The following is a 27,103-nucleotide window of genomic DNA, read 5'->3' on the forward strand; positions in this document are numbered from 1 at the left end:
GCACTTTCACAGCATCATCTTTTAGGATTTGAAATAGCTCAACTGGAATTCCATCACCTCCACTAGCTTTGTTCGTAGCGATGCTTCTTATAGGAGCTTTATTCACAATAGACAAAAGCTAGAAACAACCCAAACGGCCATCAAGAAATGTCCATCAACCCATTCTTCCATTTAGAAGAGATAAAGGAATCTGCTCTGAAAAAATTGAAATATTTTGTCTTTTAGAATCTGAAACTTTCCCTGTTTGCCCCTAGACTGCTAGTTCTAGAAGAGCAGTTCGTGTTAGTCTTGTTCATTTCTGTAGGCTCGGAGTCTGGCGAGGGGCAAGGACGCAATAAACAGTGAATGAATGAAAGAATGCAAGCTTGAGCACGTTAATGAATTTGTTGTCCCCACCCCTCCGGCCTTTCATCATTCCTTTCTTCTATAAACGCTGGCTAAGCCGGGCGATGTGGTTCGCAGCCCGCCCGGGAAATGAGCACTGCCAGGTCCCCGCCGCGGAGGCGCGTCCCGCCTGTGATCCAGGCGGGATCAGCGGCCGGAGAGGACCCGGAGAGCTGGCTCCTGAGTGGAGGAAGGTCGCTGAGCGCCCACTGGGCATAGTCCGGGCTCGCGCGGACCGACGGTGCGGGACAGACGGACAGCCAGGCTGATGGCGCCGCACGGATGCTAGAGGCCGGCGGCGCGGTGCAGCAGAGCTGAGGGCGGCCCCGCGTCCCGACTGCGCGCAGGACGCCGGGGCGGGCCGAGGGCGGCGGGGGCGGGACAGGACAGACGAGAATCCCGCGGAGGTGAGGCCGGGGGCCCGTCCCGCCCCCGAGGGCAGGCCCTGAGCGCCCGCCCCGCCCTGGCCCTCTGGGGTGTGGACTCCAGCTCCGGCTCTGCTCCGCTGCCTGCGCTCGCGAAGCCGCGCCGCCGCCCGCTCGGGCTGTCCGGGTGAGGGGGCCGGGGAGGGGGCGCCGCGGAGATCCCGGCCCCAGGAGATCTGGCGGGGACAGGAATGCGCTCGGGCTGCGGGGCCTCCTGACTCAGCCGCATGCTCAGATTTCGGGGTTTCTTTCCCGGGCGGAGAACGCTTAACTTCCTCATTCCTGCCTGGACCCCTTCTTCCAGCTGCCTTGGCCTGGCTTGGAGCCCCGGCGGCTCGGGACCCCTTGCAACCCCCCCGGGGCCCCTTCCTCTGCCCCGCTTCGGGGCCATCCGGGCCTGGCCGGTTGTTCCTTGGCATCCTGATTAAGGGACAGGAGGCGGGGCTCGGGCTTTCTGGATGAAGGATCGGAGATAGGGGATGGAGATTAGAGGCGAGTTGGCAGGGCTGTGCGGACCGATGGATTCTAATCAAAGAGAGATTAAGAGTCAGCGGGAGCCGGATGGGGGAAAGCGGGGGACCTGGGGAGACCGAGGGCCGTGGGGGTGGGATGGGGCGTAGAGTTCTGCAGAGCAGATCACCGTTCTGAGGCCTCCCCATATTCCCAGGATGGCGGCTACCCCCCAGAGCCTTTTCCCCTCTGGGGATGACCTGGACTCCAGCCAGTTACAGATGGAGCCCGATGAGGTGGACACCCTGAAGGAGGGAGAGGACCCAGGTATACAGGGAGGACGGTCTCGGGGAGAGGAGGAGGAGGACTGAGACCTCCTGGAGTCCACGTTCTTCCACTTTCTTTCCCACCAGCCGACCGGATGCACCCCTTTCTGGCCATCTACCACCTCCAGCCTCTGAAAACGCACCCCTTGGTGTTTGCCGCTGGGGTCCCCGTCATAGCTCAGGTGGTGGGCACTGAAAGATACACCAGTGGATCCAAGGTGGCTGGGCTGCCCCCAAGGGAATGGGGGTGGGGGAGGGCTGGCCAGAGTGAGGGGCTGCCTTCCAAGCAGGGAACATCCATTCAGTTCCTCACTCCCCCAGGTGGGCACCTGCACTCTGTATTCTGTCCGCTTGACTCACGGTGACTTCACCTGGACAACCAAGAAGAAGTTCCGTCATTTCCAGGAGTTGCATCGGGACCTCCTGAGACACAAAGTCTTGATGAGTTTGCTCCCTCTGGCTCGGTGAGGGGGACAAGGCTGCCTCCTTCGTAGGGCAGCTGCCCCTCACTCACCTCGAGGCAGCCAGGGGTGTCACTGCCCCAGCCCCCATCGCTGCTTTCTGCCTGTCTCATCCCCAGGACACAACTGACCCTACCCCAGCTACTTTGCTCCCCCAACTCTGGCCACTGGGCCCCCTCCTCTGACCCCAGTTACCAGGAAACCTTCCCTGTTCAGCTCTGCCTGTCTGTGGTTCTGGGTCAGTATCTCAGCTGGGCTGGATGCCCAAAGTGCTCTTGGTAGCCTCCCACCTTTTTCTGTCTCCATCCTCAGGGTAGGGGGCATTCCTGCTACTACCCTCTAGGTCTTCTCGCCTCTTCCAAGTCCCCGCCTCCAGTGCTTCAGGATCCCAGGGACCCAGCCTCCAGCTCCTATTGACCCTCACTCATCCCTTCCACAGTTTTGCTGTTGCTTCATCTCCAGCCTCAGAGGGAGACAGCAGAGAGATACCCTCTCTACCCCGAGCAGGTCCTGAGGGCTCCTCCAGACGTACCTCTAGCAAGCAGGTGGGACCAGACACCAGGTCCTCTGGGAAGGTGTTTGGGTACAAATGGCTCTGGTCCCATCCGTCTCTCTGTCTCCCATCCCTTCACTTCAGAAATACCTGGAGAATTATCTCAACCGCCTCCTGACTATGTCTTTCTACCGCAACTACCATGCCATGGTAAGGTCAGGGGCTGACACCGGGTCTCTTGAGATGGACTGGGGGCAGAGGACCAGGGTTGGTAGGATTTGAGGGACTGACAATGAGTCTCTGCTCTGCTCTGAGCCTTTTTCCTCCTCTGCAGACAGAGTTCCTGGAAGTCAGTCAGCTGTCCTTTATCCCAGACCTCGGATGCAAAGGATTGTGAGTGTCTGACACTCTTCACCCACCATCTGCCAACGTCTGAATCTCTCCCTCCCCAAGAATAGGGAAAGCAGGGCAGGGTGGGCTGGGGGTCTGATTTTATCCCCACAGGTTTGAACCCTGGATCCATCTCCAGCACCTCTTCCTGGTTTTCCCCACAGGGAGGGGGTGATCCGGAAGCGCTCAGGTGGCCACCGCCTTCCTGGCCTCACCTGCTGCGGCCGAGACCAAGTTTGTTATCGCTGGTCCAAGCGGTGAGGGCTGAGCTGAGTGGCTGGACAGTGGGTGGGGGTAAGGAAGGAGATCCCAGGGTGGGGGGGCATGAAGGCACGGCTGGAGCCCTTCCACTTCAGGTGGCTGGTGGTGAAGGACTCCTTCCTGCTATACATGTGCCTCGAGACCGGCGCCATCTCCTTTGTTCAGCTCTTCGACCCTGGCTTCGAGGTGCAGGTGGGGAAAAGGAGTACAGAGGCACGGTATGGGGTCCGGGTCGACACCTCTCACAGGTAAGGCCTCCCTGGTGTGGACAGGCACCTGGTGAGTGAAGAGCCAGCCTGGGGCCCTAAGGGGAGATGCGTGGAAGAGACCAGGGAAGAGAGGAAGGTGTTCCCACCCCACCCCTCCGGAGATGGCCATGATTTGGAACCAGGGAACGCTCTAGCCAGATGCTTGGGGCTGCTCCTAGAGGCTGGCCCAGAGCTTTCTCTGGGGTTGAGGGTTTGCGGAAACAAACAATAGGTTCCCTTGCTTGCTCCCTCCCTCAGGGAGAGGGAGGAACGAGCTGCTTCCTTATGTGGGATGAGGGTAGGGATGTGTCCAGAGGTCAGGCTGGAGGGGGTGGGTTAGGTAATTTGCCCCTTCCTTAGGTGGTGTTGCATACAGGGGGCATGCACTATACCCTGCTTTTGCTCTGGGCTTTGCAGAAGGGGCAGTTGGGTTTTTGCTCTCTTTGTATCTTTTGTCCAAAATTTGCCCTAACTGCATGCACACAGTTTTTGTTTTGTTTTGTTTTGTTTTGCACACAGTTTTTAGTCCCATATAGTTTCTTTGTGTTTTGTTGCTCCAGGAGCAGTGGGTCCAGGTGCAAGCATTGCAGCAAAGGGTCCCAGGTCCCAGGCCTGTCTTGGAAGGGCTTTTGGTGCAAAGAAAGGGCACTCTGCCCATTCATTTATTCATTCAATAAACTTGAGGGACTTTCCTGCTGATCCAATGGTTAAGACTCCATGCTTCCACTGCAAAGGGCACAGGTGTGATCCCTGGTCAGGGAAGTAAGATCCCACATGCCATGCTGCATAGCTCACCCCCCCCCAAAAAAAAAAAACCAAAAACAGACAACAAACTTGAGTGGCTGGCACAATACTAAGTGCCAAGAACCCAACTGTGAATAAGACAGATGTATGCCCTGTCCCTGTGAAATCAAGTATGGACTGAGGAAGGAGGTGGGGAAGAGCGGACAGCTAAAGGAGGAGGGTTTCTGTGCCAAGCCAGAGGTATGGAGGGCAAGGATGGTGGTCCATCCTTTGTTCTTGCCCAGGTCCTTGATTCTCAAGTGCAGCAGCTACCGGCAGGCACGGTGGTGGGCCCAGGAGATCACCGAGCTGGCCCAGGGCCCAGGCAGAGACTTCATTCAGCTGCACCGGCACGACAGCTATGCTCCTCCCCGGCCTGGGACCCTAGCCCGGTGGTGAGACACTGATGTTCTTTCTGAAATTGTCAGTGGTCTTTCACCCTCTTTGGTGTTCCCTGAGTCCTTGATCTTCTCTCTCCTCTGATCCCTTCTGACCTCAGTAACCTACCCCTTTGACTTCTCCAGTCGCCCCCACCCCCTGACCTTTGATCATTCTGATTCCTCTGATTACCTTCTGATCTTTCTGAACCCCAAATTAGGTGATCTCTGACCCTGACCTCTCTGACTGACCTCCTGTGACCTTTCTAACCCCCTTTCACCCCACTGACCCTCTGTGTTCTCAGGGATCTCAAATCTCTCTGATTCATTCAGTCTATTTGATAAACATTTTCTAAGCACCCATTATGTGCCAGGTCCATGGCAGGGATAAGACACAGTAGGTGATTCAATCATGAAACAGTGGGAATTTGCCATGCTGGCAATAGACACAGAGTACCAAGCATAGAGGAGGGGCATCTGCTCTAGTGCAGGATGTCTGGACTGGCTTGCAGAAGGCAGTAACTCTGAGGTTCACGTTAGCAAGATAAAATGAAGGGCGGTTTCTGCAGAGAAGCTAGAAATAGTCTGGCCAGTTTGAGGAGCAGCAGCCAGAAAACAGTGGAGAAGGGGACTTCCCCTAGAGGACTAGTGATTAAGACTCAGTGCTTCCAATGTAAGGGGTGTGGGTTCGATCCCTGGTCAGAGAAATAAGATCTTGCCTGCCATGTGCAGCTCGGCCAAAAAAAAAAAAAAATGTCTGAGGGCCTGATCAGCGCCTCTCCTGCTAGCTAAGGAGGTTAACTGTTATCATAAGCAGAGAGGAGTCATGGAAACAATTCCGCCCCCCCATTGGTGTTAGTGTTGAGAATTTTGTGGGTTTTTTGAAATTTTGTTGGTTTTGGATGTACAACAAAGAGAACCAGTTATACATGTATACCAGGTATACATATACCACTCTTTTTTAGATTCTTTTCCCATATAGGTCATTACAGAGTATTGAGTAGAGTTCTCTGTGCTCTATAGTAGGTCCTTATTAATTATTTTATATATACTACTGCTAAGTCACTTCATAGTAGTATATATATTTCAGTCCTGATTTTCCAATTTATCCCTACCTCTCCCATTACCCCCTAGAAACCATAAGTTTGTTTTCTATATCTGTAACTACTTCTGTTTTGTAGATAAGTTCATTTGTACCCCTTTGAAGTTTATTTTTTAACAAAAGAACTGATTGTACCAGTTAGTATGAGCCAGGGACCGTTCTGAGTGTTTTATGCTTTGTAGTTGTTGTTTCGGAGAAGGCAATGGCACCCCACTCCAGTACTCTTGCCTGGAAAATCCCATGGACAGAGGAGCCTGGTAGGCTGCAGTCCATGGGGTCTTGAAGAGTCAGACATGACTGAGCGACTTCACTTTCACTTTTCACTTTTATGCATTGGAAAAGGAAATGGCAACCCACTCCAGTGTTCTAGCCTGGAGAATCCCAGGGATGGGGTCGCACAGAGTCGGACACAACTGAAGTGACTTAGCAGTAGCAGTTGTTGTTGTTTAGTCGCTAAGTCATATCTAACTCTTTTGCGATGCCATGGACTGTAGCCCATCAGGCTTCTCTGTCCATGGGATTTCCTAGGGAAGAATACTGGAGTGGGTTGCCATTTTCTTCTCCAGGGGATCTTCCCAACCCGGGATTAAACCTACGTCTCTTGCACTGGCAGGCAGATTCTTCCTGCTGAGCCACCAGGGAAGCTGCTTTAAGTTTATGAACTTACTCCATGACACAGGTACAGTTGTTATCTCCATTTTTCAGATGAGAAAACTGAGTCAAGGAGAAGTTAAATAACTTGCCAAGGTCACACACCTTGTAAACAATAGATTCAAAGGCAGGCAGTCTGGGTCAAGACCCTGCTCTTCACCATCAAACAGAACAGTTATTAAAAGTCTAACAGGGGCTTCCCTGGTGGTCCAATGGCTAAGATTCACTGTTCTCAATGCAGTGGGCCTGGGTTCAATCCCTGCTGAGGGAACTAGACCCCACATTCTGTAACAAAGAGCCTACATGTCACAACTAAGACCCTCTGCAGCCAAATAAATAAACAAATATTTAAAAAGTAAATAAAAGTCTAACAATGCAGAACTTGGACAAGCCTTTACCTACCCTCCATACCTTAGTTCTTCCCTACTCCCCCTCCCACAAATCCCATTTCTCTCCCCAAAAGTAATCCTAGTGATAGTTATCTTCCCAGATCTTTTCCTGCATATCTCTTCCCAAAACTAATCTTGGTGATAGTTTGATATTTATCTTCCCAGATCTTTTCCTGCATATGTTCATGCACTTGTGCATATATGTTACTTTTTATTTTAATGTAAATAAGACCATGCGCCCTCTCCTTTGTTTTATTTTTTTTTCCCACTTAATACATGTGTTAGAGATTAGGCATTTACATTATTTCCCACTTTCAGTCTTATAAACAATACTGCAATAAACACAATATTTGCCTAAGCATTTAATAGGATGTCTTCCTAGATAAAGAATTACTAAGTGCATTTAATGGTATTAGGGAGTATGTACATTTAATACTCTGTTAGATACTGCCAAGTTGTCCTCTAAAAAGGCTATAAAATCAATTTATACTCTCATAGTCTATGAGAATACTCACTCCCCCATATGTTGATACTGAGTGTTACCTGTGATTTTAATTTTTGCCAGAGTGGATTTAAAAAGTGTTATTTTATTTTAATATCAATTTCCTTGTTTAGCGATGAAATTGAACATCTTTTCAACTATGACTGGCCATTTTCTCCCTGTGAGCTATCAGTTCTTATTCTTTGTTCAACTGGCTTATATGTCTTTTTGTTACTGATTTGTTGGAACTCCTTATATGTGATGTATTAATTCTCCCGGTCTTTAGTCATTTTCTTTATTGTGTCTTTTGTAACTTTTAATTTTATTTAGTTCATACTGGCAAATTTATTCCACTTTGAAATATCTGCTACTATCTGACCTCTGTGATCACTCTTGGTCTTTGACCTTGCTGTCACCTCTGACCCATGACTGTCCTTCGGTCTTCACCCTCCAGAGCTTTCTGGCTTCTGACTTCCCTGATCTCCTTGGCTTGGCCTCCCCCCAGGTTTGTGAATGGGGCAGGTTACTTTGCTGCTGTGGCAGATGCCATCCTGCGAGCTCAAGAAGAGATTTTCATCACAGACTGGTGGTAAGTGGGGGAAGAACCTGAGCAAGAAAGGGTAGGTTAGTACCTGCAACAGATGAGCTTTTGGGTCAGAAAAGGAGTGGAAGGGGAGGAGAGGCTGTTGTTGGAAGCTTAGCTTACCCTCACCTGCTGCCCTGAATCCCAGGTTGAGTCCTGAGATTTACCTGAAGCGTCCAGCCCATTCAGATGACTGGAGACTGGACATTATGCTCAAGAAGAAGGCGGTGAGGAGAGTGGTCTGGCTGGAGGGGAGGTATGGTCAAGGGGTGGCTTGTGGGTGGAGACTGATCAGAAGAGACTACAGCATAGCGGGGGGTGGGGGGAGGAGGTAAGGAGTCTGAAACTTGAAGAGGAGGAAATGTACCCATCCTGGTTCAGTCTCCCAGACATCACCTCTTCACTTCCCTAGGGAGAACTCCCTTAGAGAAGAGGACCAACCTCCCTGTTCTTACCCCTCCTCTCCTTGGTGTAGACTTTCCTCCCAATACCCTATACACTCTATTGTGTTACCGGGGGATGGACATATCTTTCTCTCTCATTGGGCTGATGAATACTACTAGCTGCAGTACAAGGTGCAGTGTCTGCTATGCTGGGAGCATCCATCGATGTTGATGGATGGGAGGAAAGATACGTGGATGATGGAGAGTGGGTGGGTGAGGGGATGAATAGATGATGGAAGGGGAGATAGATAGAAGGATATGAGGTTGGGAAGGTAGATCCCAGGAGAGTGAGTAAATAGATGAACGACAGATGGTAGATAAGGGGATGAGTAAATTTTTGGGAAGATGGATGGCTCGATAATGCTAGGTATGTGGGTAGATGTGTGGATGGATGAGTGAGTGAGCAGATAGATGATATTCAATCTAAGTTTGCTGTAAGTGTCAAACCAGGGCGTCAGTGGCATAGCACTGAGGATCTCTGGGTGGAGAGGAGGAACATACAGGAATCCTGAGGGCGGAAAAGGGTCATTAGGATCTGATTCCCTCACTGACCACCAGGAGGAGGGTGTCCGTGTGTCTGTACTGCTGTTCAAGGAAGTGGAGTTGGCCTTGGCCATCAACAGTGGCTACAGCAAGAGGGCACTGATGCTGCTGCATCCCAACATAAAGGTGACTCAGGCCCCAGAGACCCCTCTCCTCCAGCCCTCTTCACTATAGTTCCCCATCCTCTCAACCCTCCCTGTCCTTGAATGTCTCATCCTTCCATCTTTCTGTTCCCCGCCTCCTCCAAACCTTGCCTCTGGCTTCTCCCACCTACGCCCACCCTCATGAACTCCCCCATACCTGCTCCAGGTGATGCGCCACCCAGACCAGGTGACATTGTGGGCCCATCATGAGAAGCTCCTGGTGGTGGACCAAGTAGTGGCCTTCCTGGGGGGGCTGGACCTCGCCTATGGCCGCTGGGATGACCTACACTACAGACTGACTGACCTGGGGGACTCCTCTGAGTCAGCTGCCCCCCAGGTAATCCCCCAAGGCCTTCCTGAGCGCCCCTCAACTCAACTAATGTAAATCCACACCCCTTCCCAGCTGCAGCCTTCCTCTCCAGTCATAGCCTGCATTCAAGGTTCCTAGGCCTTTCTGGGACCCCCAACAACCTGCTTTGAATATACTGACTCAGTTGCCTCCCCATGACCACTACCCATTCCTCTAGGGATTTCAAATGCATCTGAAGGGGAGAGCCCAGGAATCAAACTCTCCCTGTTTCATTCTTCCTCTGTGTGTCTCTCTGTCTCTCCATCTTCCAGTGCTCCTTTCTTCTCTTTGGCCTGGCTCTGTGTGACCCATGACCTCTCCTTGCCCCTGGCTTGGGTGTGTTCCCCCTACAGCCTTCCACCTCATGCTCAGACCTTCCAGCTACCCCTGACCTCACTCACAACCAACTCTTCTGGCTGGGCAAGGACTACAGCAATCTTATCACGAAGGACTGGGTGCAGCTGGATCGGCCTTTTGATGGTAGGGGGTCCCCCTTCTTCAAAGTCCCTGAGAGCTGGGAGCCGGGGCAGAGGGCGGGCCTGGGTCTGAGGATGGGATGAACTGGGTCAAGGGTAATGCCACCTCCTCTCTGGTCAGCACCTCCTCCCCCCCAATCCAAGTGTTCCCAAGGGACCGTCCCTGACCTCTTCCCTGACTCTCCTGGGACATCCTCCCTGCAGATTTCATTGACAGGGAGACTATGCCCCGGATGCCATGGCGGGACATTGGGGTGGCAGTCCACGGCCCACCTGCCCGGGACCTTGCCCGGCACTTCATCCAGCGCTGGAATTTCACCAAGGTGCTTGATCCCTCTGAGGCTGGAGGGTGGGCGGGAGCCCGGGGCAGCTAGCCGTCTCCCTGACTCTGCCACCCCTCCGCCTTAGACTACCAAGGCCAAGTACAAGATACCCATGTACCCCTACCTGCTGCCCAAGTCCACGAGCACCGCAAACCAGCTCCCTTTCACGCTTTCCGGAGGGCAGTGCGCCACTGTGCAGGTGAGGCTCGGAATCCAGCCCGCCCCCCTCCCCGCTGCCTTCAGCGCAACCTCCCTTCAGCACTCTCCCTGACCGAGAGCGCCCTCCCGCCCCCGCCCCCGAACGCCTCCTCTCCTGGACTCAGGAGCCACATCCTATCCGTCGTTCCCGCAGGTCTTGCGGTCAGTGGACCGCTGGTCAGCGGGCACCCTGGAGAACTCCATTCTCAATGCCTACCTGCACACCATCAGAGAGAGCCGGCACTTCCTCTACATTGAGGTCTGTCGGGGTGAGGGTGGAGCAGAGAAACTTACGATATCCTGTCAGTGGGCTCAGTCGTTGAGGGCTGGCCTAGCTGGACCTGGAGAACTTGGTGAAGCCTGGACCCAGGGCCGGGAGCCTGGGGATGGGGATTGGCAACAGGGAGCTGAGGACAGGAACTGCTGACGGGGGCCGGACTGCTGACGTCCGTCATTGGTCCCTGCTCCAGAATCAGTTCTTCATTAGCTGCTCAGATGGGCGGACGGTGCTGAACAAGGTGGGCGATGAGATTGTGGACAGAATCCTGAAGGCCCACAAGTAAGGCGGACCAGCCTGGAATCTGGGGGTTGTGGGTGTGGTTTAAGACCGACTAGAGGGGTGAGGGGAGGGTGGGGCTTGGGAGACGGGTCACACCTCTGACTCCGCCCCTCCCCAGACAGGGGCAGTGCTTCCGAGTCTATGTACTTTTGCCCCTGCTCCCTGGGTTCGAGGGTGACATCTCCACAGGTGGTGGTAACTCCATCCAGGCCATTCTGCACTTCACTTACAGGTGACCACCGCCCCGCCCCGCCCACCCCAACCCCTGCCAGACTCTGCCCCTCTCTGGCCCCATCCTGATCCCTTCTTGCTGGACTGTTGAGGTCCACCTCTTTTCTGACATCCCCTGAGCCCGCCCCGCCCCGCCCCACACCCCCAATCCCACCATCCAGCTTCCACCTCCCTCACCCATTCTTTTCGCTCAGGACGCTGTGTCGTGGGGAATATTCAATTTTACATCGTCTCAAAGCAGCCAGTGAGTTCTGGGGGCAGGGGGTTCAAGCCCTGGACCCCCGGGGAGGGGGAGATTGAGGGACTGGAGCCCCAGGGATGGAGGGATGGAGGCTGTCATGCCCGCATGCTTCTGTGGTTACTGCCGGAGTCCATGGTGGCCTATTAGTGCAGAGAGAAGTGTATAGACCAGGCTATATAGGGCTTCTGAAGTGAGGCGGTGGATGGGCCAGGACTCCGTCTGCAGTGGAGGGCACCTCTTACCTCACTCCCCACCCTGTCTCTCCCGTCCCTTGCTCACAGTGGGGACAGAGTGGCGGAACTACATTTCCATCTGTGGGCTGCGCACACATGGAGAACTAGGCGGGCACCCAGTCTCGGAGCTCATCTATATCCACAGCAAGATGCTTATCGCGGATGACCGGACAGTCATCATTGGTCAGTGCTGGGTCCCCAGCAATGAGAGGAGGGTGGGGAGAGGTGGAGCAGGGCCCAGCCAGGGGCAATGGGATGGGACTGGGTAATGGAGATCGATGCTGATGTCCGGTTGGGGATGGAGGCCAAAGAAGGTGTGTTGCCCACAGGCCGGTGCTTGGGTAGAGGTGATGGGGTGGGGTGGGGTTCCCTGGGCTCAGGAGGACACAGTGTGTCCTGCATCCACCCAGGCTCAGCAAACATCAATGACCGGAGCTTGCTGGGGAAGCGGGACAGTGAGCTGGCCGTGCTGATCGAGGACACAGAAATGGAGCTATCCCTCATGAATGGTGTGGAGTATCAGGCAGGCAGGTTTGCCTTGAGTCTGCGGAAGCACTGTTTCAGGTAGAGCCAGGAGGGATGCTACAAGGTGGGAGGAGTTGGAAAGGGGGAGGGTTTGCCCTTTAAACAGGTGTGAGGATTGTCTAGAGGTAGTACTGGATTACTAGTTCTTGTGCTGTGCTAAATCACTCAGTCGTGTCTGACTCTTTGCAACCCTATGGACTGTAGCCCAGCAGGCTCCTCTGTCTATGGGATTCTCTAGGCAAGAATACTGGAGTGGGTTGCCATGCCTTCCTCCAGGACAGCTTCCTGAACCAGGGATCAAACCTGCTTCTCCTAAGTCTCCTGCATTGACAGGCAGTTCTTTACCACTAGCGCCACCTGGGAAGCCCCTTACGAGTACTTGCTTAGTACTTGCTTGCGTGCTTAGTTGCTTCAGTACTTAGAGACAGACTAATCCAGTTTAGGGTACCTGCCCCCAGGGATACCAAAAAAAAAAAAAGAGAGAGGGAAACAAGTATTTCAAAAATAATTTGGTATTTTTTTTTTAAGCATTAAAGTCATCACCAAAAAAAATAAATAAATAAATAAAGTCATCACCAAAGTAGAGACAAATTAAAGCTCTGTTGGACTTGTTTACACTGATTTGATTGTTTAGCAAAAGTGTTAGTTGCTGACTTCTGTCCAGCTTTTTGCAGTTCCATGGACTGTAAGCCCACCAGGCTCCTTTGTCCATGGAATTCTCCAGGCAAGAATACTGGAGTGGGTAGCTATTCCCTTCTTCAGGGGATCTTCCCAACCCAGGGGTTGAACCTGGGTCTCTCATATTGCAAGCAGAATTTTTACTGCCTGAGCCACCAGGGAAGCCCTAATTTTACTGTTTAACCATGCATCTATTTTCAATTACCTGGATAGGCCCACCATAACTTTTCTGGTACTCAGGCCCTTGAAGGATCTTAATCTAACCCCACTGGGACCCCTTTCTCCCACAGCGTGATTCTAGGGGCTGCTGCTTGGCCGGATCTGGATCTCCGAGACCCAGTCTGTGATGCTTTCTTCCAGTTGTGGCAAGGCACAGCTGAGAGCAATGCCAATATCTATGAGCAGGTGTGTGGGGGTTGGGAGAGTGCTGGCCCAGGAAAGTTCAGGGATTATTTTGTCCAGGGCAGGATGGAGAGGAGCCACTTCACACAGCCATTCTCATAAGGAGATGAGGGTCTGGGGACATCATGGGGTTCAGGGTCAGTGTAGGGGGATATGGTGTGGGGAGTGGGGGCATGTAGCCTGGTTGGGCTTGGACTCTTGGCAGAGTCTCCTCAAGCCTTATTGGCTTCCATGCATCCCCCACCCACAGATCTTCCGATGCCTGCCATCCAATGCCACACGCTCCCTGCGGGCACTTCGGGAGTATGTGGTCATAGAGCCCCTGGCCACAGTCAGCCCTCCCTTGGCCCGGTCTGAACTCACCCAGGTCCAGGGCCACCTTGTCCACTTCCCCCTCAAGTTCCTGGAGGATGAGTATTTGCTGCCCTCCCTGGGTAGCAAGGAGGGTGTGATGCCCCTAGAAGTGTGGACATAACTGCAGCTCCTCTGGCCTGGAAGAGGTCACCAGCCTCTGGTTCTCTGCCCCCTAACCCTCAGGACCGGGGCAATGCCTTTGAGACCTGGGGGAGGCAGGCATCCCTGGAGGGGACTAGAGAAGTCACAAAGGACCTTTTCTGGGAAACAATCAAAGAGGACACTCCCAACCCTGGGTTGGGGAGATGGAAGAGGGTCCCAGAGAGCTTCCTCCTCCTTGCTGCCCAGTTCAAACCACTACTACAAAGGAGAAGCAAGATTCCTGCCAGGATGCCTGGGGCCAGCCTCCTACTCTCCCAGCTCATTACTGCCAAGGCGGAGGGAAGGATGGAGTCACTGCTGGCTTCAGCGCCCATGGTGGGGACGGGTGGGAGGGGGGATGCACACTAACTCCCTCCACCAGCTGCTGACAAAGACACTAACTTTGTATCCGTTCAATAAGCATTTCATAAATAAAAGCCTAGAAAAGGTCCTTGTCTCTTCCTTGGCTGAACTGAGTGTGTGTCTCAGCGGCCCCCAGACCCACACAGGCCCTTCACCCCCTCCCCACCCCGCTCCTTTCTTTCTTTGGCTTCATCTCAGCTCTGCTCCACTTGTCTGTGGCTTTTGGAGCCCCATCACTCGGTGCTGGGAAGACCAGGTGTTCACATAGGGCTGCCTGGGTGGGAGGAAGCGTGGACCCAAACCGGGACTCCTGGAGGAAAATGGAGCCCAGGGTGTGGCTGCAGGTGAGGGAGGCGCCCAGAGAAGGGCCCAGAGGGGCCGTACCTTGTTCCTCAAGTGACTGTCCAGGGGAGGCTTAGGGAAGCCCCTGGGAGTCGGTAAGGGTATAGGGGTATAAGGGTATAGGGTAAGGGTATAGGCTTGAGGTCAGGAAGAACTGGGCCCAAGTCTCGGGCTAGTCACTTTTTACCTCAGTGGCCTTGTCAAGTCACATCACTTCTCTGGGCCTCGGTGGTCCCAACTGGGAAATAGGAATGAAAGTGAAAGTGAAACTTGCTCAGTAGTGTCCGACTCTGCGACCCCATGGACTATACAGATCATGGAATTCTCTAGGCCAGAATACTGGAGTGGGTAGCCATTCCCTTCTCCAGGGGATCTTCCCAACCCAGGGATCGAACCCAGGTCTCCCGCATTGCATGTGGATTCTTTACCAGCTGAGCCATGAGGGAAGATGGGGAAATGCGAATAATACTCACACAACTGTCTTGCTGTAAAGATTCAGTCGTTGACTTAAATATTTATTGAGCACCTGCTCTTTGCCAGACATCATCTAGACCCACAGCAGTGAGTACCACAAAGTCCCCACCCTCATAGGACACAGCTTCACTGTCCAGTACAGTAGCCACCAGCCACATTTGGCTATTTACACTTAAATTTATAACAATTAGAACTAGGTAAAGATTTAGTTCCTTGCATCAGCCACCAAGTGACTGGGAGCCACTCACAGCTAGTGGCTAGCATACTGGATGGAGACCATTTTTGTCATTGCATAGAGTTCCATCGGTTGGCACTGCTGCAGAGGGAAGAGAGAAAGTACACGATGTTGTGTATGAGAGAGTGTGTTGTTCAGTCGCATTCCACTCTTTGTGACCCCATGAACTGCAGCACGCCAGGCTTCCCTGTCCTTCATCATCTCCTGGAGCTTGCTCAAACTCACGTCCATTGAGCTGGTGACACCGTCCAACCATCTCGTCCTCTGTCATCCCCTTCTCCTGCCTTCAAACTTTTCCAGCATTGGGGTCTTTTCTAATGAGTCAGCTCTTTGCATCAGGTGGCCAAAGTATTCGAGCTTCAGTTTCAGCATTAGTCCTTCTAATGAAGGACTTTAGGATTGACTGGTTTGATCTCTTGGCAGTCCAAGGGACTCTCAAGAGTCTTCTCCAACACCACAGCTCAAAAGCCATCACTTCTTTGGCTCTCGACCTTCTTTATGGGCCAACTGTCACATCCATACATAGCTACAAGACAGTATAGAACACACTGGATTGAGGAGGGTTGCCTCCCATGGCAGGTAGAGAGAAAAGGCTAAGATAACGGGTATACAGTGAGAGCTCTTTGAACTGGTGACTTTTACTATTATTATTTTAATGTTTGTTTATTTGGCCGCACCAGGTCTTAATTGCAGCCTGAAGGATCTTCGGTCTTTGTTGCAGCACGTGGGATCTTTAGTTGCAGGATGCAAATTCTTACTTGTGGCATGTGGGATCTAGTTTCCCTGACCAGGGATCCAACCCAGATCCACTGCCTTGGTATCATGGAATCTTAGCCACTGGACCACCAGGGAAGCCCCAACTTTTTTATTTCTCAAGTTGGGTTGTGGGATATAAATTTTATGCATAATTTTTCCATATATTTTTGTATATCTGAAATATTTTGCAATTGGAAAAAAGTTTAGCACAGTCCTGGCTCTTGCCCTTCATTCCTCTGGCCTCACCCCTCAATCTCAGAATTGAGCAGGAAGAAACAGAGGGAAAACAGTGAGTACTTTAGGAGGCCTTCCTGGAGGAGAGGTCCTTGTGGATGATGACGTGGAGAGAGGGGATGCTATGGCTTTGCTCCCATCCTCTCCTTTGAGTGCAGCCCTCTGTTTCTCTGAAAAAGCCATTTCCGCACAAGCAATTCCCCCTCGCTTATATAGCGGTCCCCAGGTACTAATTGGCATTCTGCTAATTAGCCTCATTGTCAGCACTAAGTACCTCTTTCCCTAGGGGACCATTATCTCATTAACTGTGGGGTGGAGGTAGCAGCTGCCCTGGGACTGGGCTGGGGTAGGTGGGCTTCTGCTTCATACTGTCTGTTGGTCTATCTGCTCTGCCCTCATTGGTCATGGAGTTTCTTGAATGGAGACCCCCACAGGGCAGGGAAAAGAGCAGTGAGTTTGCAGTCAGAAGAGTTGGCTCTAGACCCAGGATGAAGAGAAGAAATCCAGCTTCCCAAGATGGGTGGGAGGATCTGAGGGTGGTTGTGTCTGTGCAAAATATCCATCCCCCAGGGATTCAAAATTTGTCTTATTTTTAATACTTTTAACTTTTTTCCATCCCAATATTTATTTGGCTGCACTGGGTCTTAGTTGTGGCACATGGGATCTTTGCTGTGGCACTGCAACTCTTTCTTGCCACATGTGAGAGGGATCTAGTTCCCTAACCAAGGATTGAACCCTGGCCCCCTGCACTAGGAGCATGGAGTCTCAGCCACTGGGCCACCGGGGAAATTTCTATTTTAACTTTTCTTGATGCCTGATTCAGGGCTTCCTCCACCATATTACCTCTTTTTAAATTATTATGGACAGTTTCATATGGACATAAAAGTAGAGAATAGGGGATGGTGATCCTTTAGGGACCCAGGCATCAATACTCCAGCTTCAATAATTATCAGCATGGGGACTTCCCTTGTGGTCCAGTGGTTAACAATCTGCCTTGCAATGCAGGGAACATGGATTGGATTCCCTGGTGGGGAACTAAGATTCCCATGCTGTGAAGCAACTAAGAAAGATGACACAACAAAGACCTGAGGCAGCCAAATATATAAATAAATATTAAGAAAAAAATCATCCACATGGGGCCAATCTTGTTTCTCCAGTCTTTTCCAATCTTGTCTTCCCCAGGCCCAGATGCCATTGCCTCTTGAAGTTTGGCTGGCCATGTAACATACCCTCCCCTCCCCCTCGCCCACACACCGTGATCTTCATTTGGTCATTCAATAATTAAGTATCTCTTTATTAAACACTGCCTAAGAGTAAAGTGAAAGTGTTAGTTGTTTGGTCATATCTGACTCTTTGTGATCCCACAGACTATTGCCTCCCAGGCTCTTCTGCCCAAGAGATTCTCTAGGCAAAAATACTGGAGTGGGTTGCCATTCCCTTCTGCAGGGGATCTTCCCAACCCAGGGGCTGTACCCAGGTCTCCTGCATTGCAGGCAGATTCTTTACTGTCTGAGCCACCAGAACAAGACCATGGGGAAGCAGGGAAAAAACACAGAATTTAAAGTTAGTGCTTTGTGCAAGTCATTAATCTCACTGAGGCTTAATTTACTAATGTCTTACTCTTAGGCATTAGTAAATTTATTGAGAGCTTCATACATACCAAGTGCTTCACACACTTAATTTTCTTTTATTCTAACCTCCCTGTTATTATCCCTATTTTACTGTGATAGAATTGAGCCTCAGAGGGATGAATGACTTGCACAAAGCACTAACTTTAAATTCTGTGTTTTTTCCTACTATCCCATGGTCTTGTCTTTGAGTTACCATCCAGTGCCTGCCCAGATACAGAGGCTTCATTCATATACATGCTACTAAACCTCTAGTGGGTGCCAGGCCCTGTGTTGAACAAGGCAGACATAACTCTTAACCTTTAAGGAGATTCAACATTTTACCATTCAAGGTATTAAAAGTTACCATGGGTTGAAGCCTGGTGGCTAAAACAGAAGAGCCAAACTCAGTCCCGGGGGGGTCAAGGAAGGCTTCATGGAGGAATTAATTTAGACATGAAGGGCAAAGCAAAAGGCAGTGAGAATGGGCATGGTCAGAATATTCCAGAGAGAAAAAATGGCAGGAGCAAAGGCTGGAGGAGGGTCTGTTGAGTTCTGGAAACTGCATGGAGAGGATTTCCATATGGCTAGAGTGTGTGAGGTTGAATGGTGGAGTACTGAAAAAGAGGGTTGGAGAAGCAGGCAGAATCTTGAAGGGTCATGATTGCCACACTTTAGACTCAAAAGACAGTGGGGAGTCAGCGAAGGATCTTAACAGGAGAGTGACATCAGATTTGAGTGAGTTTTAGAAAAACCAGAGCATAGAGCATAGAGAATTGACCTTAAAGAGGTCAATCAAGAAGATCAAGTAGGAGGCTAATAAGAGCATTGAAGGTGAGTGATGATTGTGGCTTGGACAAGGACAAATGCAAGGTAAACAGAAGAGGGGGAGGGTGGGGGAACAAAACTGGATGTGCATCTGAATGTGAAAACAAGGGTCCAGAAAGGAGAATGTCTGTCCCTTTCCAAGGACTTTTCATTTAAACTCTCCTAGTGAAAAGTGATTTCACTTTCATGCATTGGAGAAGGAAATGGCAACCCACTCCAGTGTTCTTGCCTGGAAAATCCCAGGGACGGGGGAGCCTGGCGGGCTGCCGTCTATGGGGTCGCACAGAGCAGGACACGACTGAAGCAACTTAGCAGCAGCAGCAGCAGTGAAAAGTGCAAGTGTTAGTCACTCAATTGTAGTAGCTCAGTTGTTGTGACCCCATGGACTTGTAGCCCGCCAGGCTCCTCTGTACATGGAATTCTCCAAGCAAGAACACTGAAGCCATTCCCTTCTCCAGGAGAGATTCCCGACCCAGGGGTCAAACTCAGGTCTCCTGCATTGCAGAAAGATTCTTCACCGTCTAAGCCACCAGGGAAGCCCTAAGCTCTCCTAAGTGATGGTTACATGCTTCCCAGGTGGCTCAGCAGTAAAGAATCTGCAGGCAATGCAAGAGACACAGGTTTGACCCCTGGGACAGAAAGATCCCCTGGAGAAGAAAATGGCAACCCACTCTAGTATTCTTGCCTGGGAAATCCCATAGTTAGAGGAGCCTGGCAGGCTACAGTCCATGGGTTCACAGAGTTGGACACGACTGAGACATTAAATAATGACAACAACAACAAAGTAATGTTTACATTAAGACTGGAGGTGGGGTCTTGCACTATCATTGTTACAAGTGATCTCAAAGCTCAAACAGGCTTCTCTTTCAAATTTGCAAAGGCCCAGAGAAGCAAAGCAACTCGCTCAAGGTCACACAGCTTGTCAGTGGCAGAACATGACTCCTTGTTCTTTATATAGCATTACCCAGCCTCCAGTGAGGCTAACGGCGGGGGGTTCTATGCCAACACGCCTAGACCTAAGGTGACCCAAGCAAGATTTGAAGAAGGTCGACACAGATTCTTACTGCTCCCCTGCACCTATCCCTGCCACCCCTCCTCCACGCACAGCTCCAGTGATCAGTCAATGAATAATTGTGGAAGCAGTTCTGTTGTGGCGAACAAGAGGTGCAGAGACAAAGGCCTGCAGTAGGGTTTCCTATCCTCAGATCTTAGGATAGGAAGATCTGAGATCTTCTCAACACTTCCCACTGCAGTCGGGGAAGGGGTAAGGGGCAGTCACGAGGCAGCCAGTACCCCCTCCACTCCCCAGCCCCCAGACGGTTTCTCCAGCCAAGTTCTCACGAAGAGGCCCCTCCCTTAGCGGCTCCGCTGTTGCTATGGCAACTAGGTGGGTGGACAGCCCATCCTATCTAGAAGCCACCCAGCCCTCGCGTGGGGAGTTACCATAACAACCCCCCTAGTAATAGAGGGGGTTGGGTCCCACCCCCTTTCCCCCGCAAATAGAGAGGTGGGTGGTTTGATTGGCAGCTGGGCACACGAAAGAGGAGGGAAAAGGAAGGAAAGGCGTCAAAGGGGAGATCAGAAGGAAATGGGGGAGAGAAAGGGCAAAAAACGGAATGGGAAGGAAACGCGTGTGCGCACGCGCGCCAGCTGGTGGGCGCGCTCCGCGGCCGCCTCGGCCGCCGCCCACTTCTTTCACGCCAGGCTTGCGCGGTCCCTCAGTCCTCTCGCGCGCCTTTCGCTCTCTCTCCTGCGCCTGCGCGCAGGTGTCGGCGCCGAGGGGGAGGGGGAACCCGGCGCGCCCGCGTCACGTTCCCTCTTCCACCCTCCCGGTGCGCGGCCACTCCGCGCCTGCGCAGGAGAGGCGGGAGGCTCGGGTTGCAGGCTCTGGGGCGAGAGCTCCTGTCAGTCGGTGGGTCGGTCCTCCCGCCGGCCCTCCCCCTCCCCGTTCTCCGGGGGAGGCGCGGTGGAGCCCGCCCCCAGGATCCCCCGATGGGGGAGAAGCGGCGACGGCGGCAGCGGAATAACCAAGCCGGAGCGTGAGCGGCCCGGGGGCCCCGTTCCCGGTGGAGGCCATGGGCGACCCAGCCCCCGCCCGCAGCCTGGACGACATCGACCTGTCCGCCCTGCGGGTGAGCGCGCCGCCCCCCCAGCCTCGCCCGGGTTCCCGTCCCCGCCGCTGGAGAGCGGGTGGCCGCACGCCTCGCGCGCTCCCGGGGCGCCGGGTTCCCCGCGGCGACCCCCGCCCCTCTCCCTGGCCCCCGCCCTCCGCTCCCCTTCGCTATCCACGCGCTGCAGATTCTGGGAGCCAGCTCGGTCCCCGCCCTGGGGTGCCCCGCCCCCATTCCTCTCTCCTCCTCTACCTTTACTCAGCTTCCGGACCCCTTCCTCCCAGGTGTTTGCGGGTCACCCTCCGGTTCCCCTGAACCTGCAGTATCTTTACCGTGGTGTCCCGTCCTGGCCCCTGATCCCCTTTGGGGCCTCTTTCCCCCCAGTTGCTCCTCTGTCTTCTTCCCCCGCCTCCTGTTTCCCGGCTCCTCGAATTTTGACTTTGCCACTGCCTCGCCAGCCTCCCCCTCATCACCCTCTCTCCTCCTCGCCCAGCCCTGAATTGCATCTCTTCGCCGGCCGGCACTTCAGCCTCCCCTCTCCGGCCGCACACCTCCTACCGCCGCCGTCACCCGGCTGCTCGGCTCCCGCCCGCCCCGGTGCCTTCGCTCGCGTTTCAGGTGCAGCAGTCCAGCACCAGGCATTTCCGGTCTCAGGGTCCCCCGCATATTACATTACCAACTCTGCAGCAGAGCAGTGGGGCTGGGAGGAAAGTCAAGTGCACCGGGGGAGGAGGGGACGCGTTTCTGGTCTTCAGAAACTCTGGCTTGGGCTGGGAAGAGGATGTTTACAGGTCTGTACACACATAAGCACATGCAGCATGTGGTCCTTCGGGTTTGGAAAAGCTTGGGTATTCATGGCTTTGCTGGAAAGCGGGGGAGGCGATGGAGATCTCTCCAGGGAGGGGCTCATTAGAAAAGGGATCAGAGGGGAACAACTGCAGCAGGAATTTCTTGGAAATACCTATTCGTTTTCCCTCCTGGGGCCCTTTCACGTCCTCATTTGGGAGCTTTCAGCAGCATTTACCTGTTTTTCTTCAGCAGGGAGCCCTGGCTTAAGGGACCACTGAGTGATTTCAAGGTGAAGACTCCAGCCTGTCCCCCAGGGCGTGTTTTTGTCCTGTGTCCTTCAGGCTCTCTCAACAGGCCAGAGTGTTTGGGGAGAGCAGGATTTCCCATCTCTGAGTTAGGTGCTCCGGAGGCCCCTATTGAAATGTCTTCTGGCTTTTGAGTTGGCCAGGGAATGTGGCCAGTAGCGGGAAAAGGCGGTCAGCCACACAGGTGCCCCGGATATGACTGGCGGGGAGAGGGGAATTGAAGAGAGCAGAGTCATGTTGTTAATTGGGTTTCTCTAGGTGACACAGTTTTTCTTGCCATTCAGGTCATAATTTGCTTGGTGCAACGTTGGGCTAGGAGACCTGACTTGGTTCAGATAAGGTGATGAGTTGTTGAGGAGGGAGATGGAACATTGAATTTCTCTCTCTTTGTCTCTCTCTCTGTGTATGTGTGTTGGGGGAAGAGGGTCTGAAGGCTTTGGGAGGGAGAGTCTTAATCAGTTTAAACTGTGATTCTCAAAGTCAAGCCAGCTGGGGTATAAGATGGAAATCCAGGCTCCCCTTAGTGTACTATCTATAGGATGAGTCCCCACCTTCCCTTCCCACCTTGGTTGTTGATTAACTCTGGCTGCAGGTTCCTGTTGCTGAGGTGACTTAAATATAATAAAAACAGGTGGGTCCAAACCATGACCTTTGGCTCAAACCTTGTGGGACTCTGCCTGGGCTTCTCTTTTCCTTTAGCCTTTTCTGCTAGCTTGGCCTGAATCCTTGGCCTGGGATTTCCAGCAATTCTGCAGACACCCTCTGACCTTGGATGTGGTATTTCCCTTCTTAACTTCTCTACTTTTGAAGCAGTGTTAGCCTCTTTCCTCAATCATCTCCTGCCCTATTCTCCTCTCCTTCCCTCCAGAGAGGCCTTTGACCTGCTCCCAGTGCTTATGATCTTTCCTGCCTCAGGCTTTTTAAGAAAGCATCCCTCTTCCCCCACTACCACCCCAGTACTCCAGGGCTTGAGAGGGGCACTTCTTTTGAAATAGGACTGCAGAGGGTCTGCTGGACTTTTCTCAGGGAAGGACTTGTCCCCTCCACCCCACCTCAGAGAGCCACTGTGGAACAGCTGGGCTCAGTCATCTCTTGTTCTGTTCCTGTCTGTCGAGAAATGGCAACCTGGAGAATTAGCAGAAAAGCGTTTCTCTAAACTGGGGAGGGGGATGGGAGAGGAACATATTCAGCATTTATTAGCCAGCCTCACAGAACCCAAGTTGTCTTTCTTCTCTTGTTTCAAGATAAGGCTTAGCTTTCAGATGGTGATAGAGTAATAGGCTGGTATTAGGAAAGATTGAATGGCACTATCTCTTAGCCACAGGTGGGGCGGTGGGTAGACCTGCCACTTTGTGACCACAGGCAAGCTTGCCCTCTTTGAGGCTCCGTCTGTCTTCTGGCCCAGTAGTGTGGGGTTGTGTTCCTAAGTTCAAGTCCCCGCTTTCTCACTTATGAGTAACCATGGCCTTTCTCCCCCTTCTTCCCTGGTTGGGTGCAGATTCTGCCAAGAGCCTCACCTTCTAATTCTCCATTTGCTCATCTGTATAGTGGTGATGGTACTGAACTCAGAGTTATTGAGGACTGGGTGAAATACTGCATATTAAGTACTTAGTCCAGTCCCTGGCACGTCATGACCATATGATTGCCATTATTGTTAATTGTTATCAGATGACAATCAGAGAAGTCTTCTGGCACAAGTGTATCTAAAATAGCACTCCCGCCCCTGCTTCATTTTTATATAAATTTTTATATAGCATCCCTCAGTCTGCTTTGTTTTATTTTGTAGTTTTTATCACCAGCTGACATGTACTTGTCAACCCTGACTAAAATATAAGTTCAGTGAAAGCTACGAATTTGGCTGTTCTGTTCAGCTTTGCATCCCCAGGGCCTGTAACAGTGTTTTGCACGTGGGGGGAACTCAACTGTTGAATAAATGCGTGTCCTAACAAGTGAAAGCTCTTAGCTCTGAGCTCTGCTTAGAGAAAGCATTCAATAAACATCATGCTGGTTAGGCTTTCTCTTGCCTTTTATCTACACACAATTAAGAATATATCTTTTCTGAGTTTTTTGGAATGAGACCTCATCTGGTGGTAAACAGAGCTCTGGAAGCCTCCATCTGAGGCTTGAAGTAAAGTTAGGATCTTCCAAGAGAAAAAAAATGGGCCTCTTATTTCAGACCTTCTCTGTGTCCAAGTTTGGTTATATTCCAGAAGAATCTTCTGACTGGGAACTCCTGGCTTCTCCCAGAGCAGAAGTATCAGTGGAAGTGGATGGGACAAGGAGGGAGCAGACCCTGGGCTGACCTCTTTCCTTTTGTGGTGCTCCTCGTGGTTGACCCGCTTCACAAGCCGAGCAGCTTCTCTTTACTGTCCGGCCAGCTGGAAGTTTTAGACTGCGGTGTCCCTGGCACCGTGGGGCTGTGCTGGGTATGTATTGAAATAACACCATGGCGCGCAGGCAGGAGGGACTTGTTGCCGGGCAGTCGTGCTGACGGAGATGTTCTCGCTCTAACAGCCTTGTGTTGTGTCTCTTCTCTGGAGGAGCCTCATTCCCCTTCCTTTTCTCTCTGCGAGGCTGTGGAGCCAATACCACTTGGAGGGCTGGCAGTTCTGGGCATGTGTTTCTAGGCCGCTGAGCAACTGCTGCAGTCTGATGTGCTGGCTGTCCAAATGTTGACGACAGATGCCTCAGGCCAGGGCTGGACAGGCTGACCTCCTGCCGCAGAAGCAGGGGCTTTGAGTAGGGACTTTTTTCCTAGAGAACTGCAGGTGAGGGTGGGGCTCTTGGGGGAATTAGTGGCACTTAGAGTGAAGTGAAAACTGCTTTGGCCAGAGGATGGAAGGAAGGTGGCAGAGAACTTTGCTAGAAGGAGATGTTCAACCATCTCCCAAGCTAGGAAGGAGACATCGCCACCCTTTGTGCCGCGGGTGGGACAGAGCCCTTGCCCTTTGTGATCCACAGAGGGGAGGGTCTTTGGAAAAGTGAGGTTTTCACAGTTAAGAGAACAGTAAGAGGGTCAGCAAGAGAGCTGGCCTGCCTACCACCACCAACTTCTCCCAGGAGCTCAGTTAACAATAAAATTCTAATTTCAGATCTGGCCCCCATTCCTTTCCACTCTGAACTGTGTGCCTAAAACGGGACAACGGCTTGGGTCGGTTGAGTGTCCTTGCCCGTCATCCTGGGGACAAGATAGCAGGAAGTGTGCAGCCGCCCTTTACAAGCTTGTACTTTGGCCTTGGTTAATAAATAAGGAATGTGGTGACCTCTCAACCCAGGAACATAAAACAGTTCTGGGACTGCAGAGCATCTCCGGAAGCCGTTTGAGAGTCTGCCCGACTGATCTTTCTGTCTCCACAGTTGTACCAGAGTTACCTGTAACATACTTTCCTGCATCAGTCAGTCACCAAGCATTGTTGGTCTACTATATTGAGAATCAGGTTCTAGATACTACAGGAAGGATGTAATAATGTGTTGATACCATTCTAAGCCATTTAATCAGAGCTCTGGGAGGTTCCATCTAAGCAATGCCTTTGCAGGCTGAGGCTCCCTCCCAGCCCCCTCACACACATCCCCTACCCCCTGCAATTTTTAAACTGTTTCTGCCTTCATCTTAGAACCCTCAGGGTCAGGAAGTTTTTGTTAACTCTGATTGCTGTGACTCATAGTCATTTTCTGTTTTCTGTCTGTAGTGGTCAGTCATCTTGAAATCTGATATCAAGTCTTTCCCCCTCCTCCAGCACTCACTTTACACCCACGACTCCCTCGGTTTTCTCTTCAGTAGGCTGAAGAAATAGAACAGAAAGCGATCAAGTTAATAAGTCTCAAAGCATTTCTCAAATGCCCACAGAATATAGGAAGATACAAAAATATGACTTGGGAGAAGCCCACGTTCATTCTTTTCTCTCTCTCATTCTCCCTGGCCTTTTCCTTCTAACCAGCCAGTCCTTGACTTCAGTCTGGGATTCTTCCATCTACGGGACACTCCCCAAGAGGGTAATTGAAAAGATGCTTGAGGTTTTTTGTTCTTAATATGGGTAGGAGATGGTAGAGGGAGGAGAGAATAAAGGGATGGAATTATGGTGACCAGGAAGCCCCTGGAGATTTTGCCCAGTGTCCAGACAGCCAAGGATGTACTTGCTAAAGGTGGGTAGGATTTCCTGTTCTTCTTGAGAAAAGAACTAGAACTAGGCACAGAGGATACAATGACACAGAATACACGTGGTTTTCCTACAGTCTAGTAGTGGGGAGAGACATTCATAAAGCAATCATATGTATATTTCTCTCTATATAATTACATATACAGAGAATTGCAAGCCACGATAAGGACTGTAGCAGAAAACGTTAGCAAGCCATGGGAGTGCATAACAAGCACTGTTTTTACTTTTTACAAGACAGAAATATTTGGTTGGTTGGTTGAGAGACAAATCACCTGTCAGAAAACCAAGCTGACAGTGCCACAGAAAGCGTAGCTAGAGGTGAGCCAGCAGGTAGAATGTGGTGATGACCCGAACTGGGAGACCCTGGAACGGGGCCGTTCTTAGGGTGGGGCTTTAGGTCAACGGTTAACCAAGGGATAGGGGCTTGAGGATGGGGTGAAGACTCCAGGCTTCATTTCCAAAAGGATTTCTTCTGATCTTCCTATGAGAGAGGAAAAAAAAGTTTGTCTCTTTCAAAGGGTAAGGGTTCGTATGTGGAAAGAGCATATGACTTGTTTTTATTTATTGGGGGGGAGGTCTCTGAGTGCTGGCTATGTGTGGATTCACATGTCACTCTGCAGAGGGTGAGTGAATGTGCTTGTTGTCTTAAGTGGGTGTATGAGGGAGAGGGTGTACCACTAGATGTTTTATATCAGGGGTGCCCAACCTCAGGGATCTACTGCTTGATGATCTAATATGGACCTGATGTAATAATAGTAGAAATAAAGCGCACAATAAATGTAATGCACTTGAATCATCCTGAAACCATCCCCCACTCACCAGTCCTTGGGAAAATTGTCTGCCACAAAACTGGTCCCTCATTCCAAAAAGGTTGGGGACTGCTGTTTTGTATCATATTTATGTATGTAAGGTACACAACATGTTTTGATAGACATAGGCATAGTGAAATGATAACTGCAGTCAAGCTAATTAACATTTTCATCTCCTTACACCTGTGTGTGTGTGTGTGAGTGAGTGAGACTTGATATCATTGGCCCCGAGTAGTGGTAGGGTTGGAAGGTAGGTAAATCTCGCAGGAATAAGCATGAGCAGGTCCAGCCTTGGAGTTAGCTTCCGTGGTCAGTGGGATTCTGCCTAACGCTAGGTGGATGCTGTGTGTATAAACAGGTCTCTCTCAATTTACACTGCACAAATCAAGGATGAGTGGGGTGTGTCGGGAAGTGTTACCAATTTTGCACAGAGAACCACAGTCTTGGGTT

At 51.7% G+C, this 27,103-nt stretch overlaps 2 protein-coding genes across 16 annotated transcripts in view; both read left to right on the forward strand.

Moving 5' to 3' along the window:
* Window positions 1–804: 804 nt before the first annotated feature.
* PLD2 (phospholipase D2) lies at window positions 805–14,092 on the forward strand. Of its 2 annotated transcripts, XM_043476684.1 has the most exons (25): window positions 805–936; window positions 1,477–1,586; window positions 1,673–1,803; window positions 1,907–2,049; window positions 2,486–2,591; window positions 2,684–2,749; window positions 2,874–2,932; window positions 3,094–3,186; window positions 3,286–3,438; window positions 4,467–4,616; window positions 7,727–7,810; window positions 7,953–8,031; window positions 8,806–8,916; window positions 9,100–9,270; window positions 9,636–9,762; window positions 9,963–10,081; window positions 10,167–10,280; window positions 10,434–10,538; window positions 10,750–10,838; window positions 10,957–11,070; window positions 11,264–11,313; window positions 11,592–11,726; window positions 11,954–12,107; window positions 13,037–13,151; window positions 13,399–14,092. In XM_043476684.1, exons 2-25 carry the CDS (start codon window positions 1,478–1,480, stop codon window positions 13,621–13,623), a joined length of 2,802 nt encoding a protein of 933 aa, XP_043332619.1. In that variant the 5' UTR covers window positions 805–936; window position 1,477; the 3' UTR covers window positions 13,624–14,092. The 2 variants fall into 2 exon arrangements, with proteins under 2 accessions (XP_043332619.1, XP_043332628.1); XM_043476693.1 differs by lacking the exons at window positions 805–936; window positions 1,477–1,586 and having other exon boundaries at window positions 1,671–1,803; window positions 1,891–2,049.
* Window positions 14,093–20,248: 6,156 nt separating this feature from the next.
* MINK1 (misshapen like kinase 1) overlaps window positions 20,249–27,103 on the forward strand; it is a 46,588-nt gene continuing 39,733 nt past the window's right edge. For 3 of the 14 annotated variants that reach the window (XM_043476756.1, XM_043476790.1, XM_043476800.1), the window contains exon 1: window positions 20,260–20,614. In XM_043476756.1, the coding sequence (XP_043332691.1) occupies window positions 20,558–20,614 (57 nt within the window). In that variant the 5' untranslated portion in view covers window positions 20,260–20,557. Of the gene's footprint in view, window positions 20,615–27,103 lie in introns of all 14 variants that reach the window. The other 11 variants (XM_043476716.1, XM_043476765.1, XM_043476775.1 and 8 more) reach the window with 8 other exon arrangements.

This window comes from Cervus canadensis, chromosome 1 (genome assembly GCF_019320065.1).
Source record: "Cervus canadensis isolate Bull #8, Minnesota chromosome 1, ASM1932006v1, whole genome shotgun sequence".
NCBI lineage: Eukaryota > Metazoa > Chordata > Mammalia > Artiodactyla > Cervidae > Cervus > Cervus canadensis.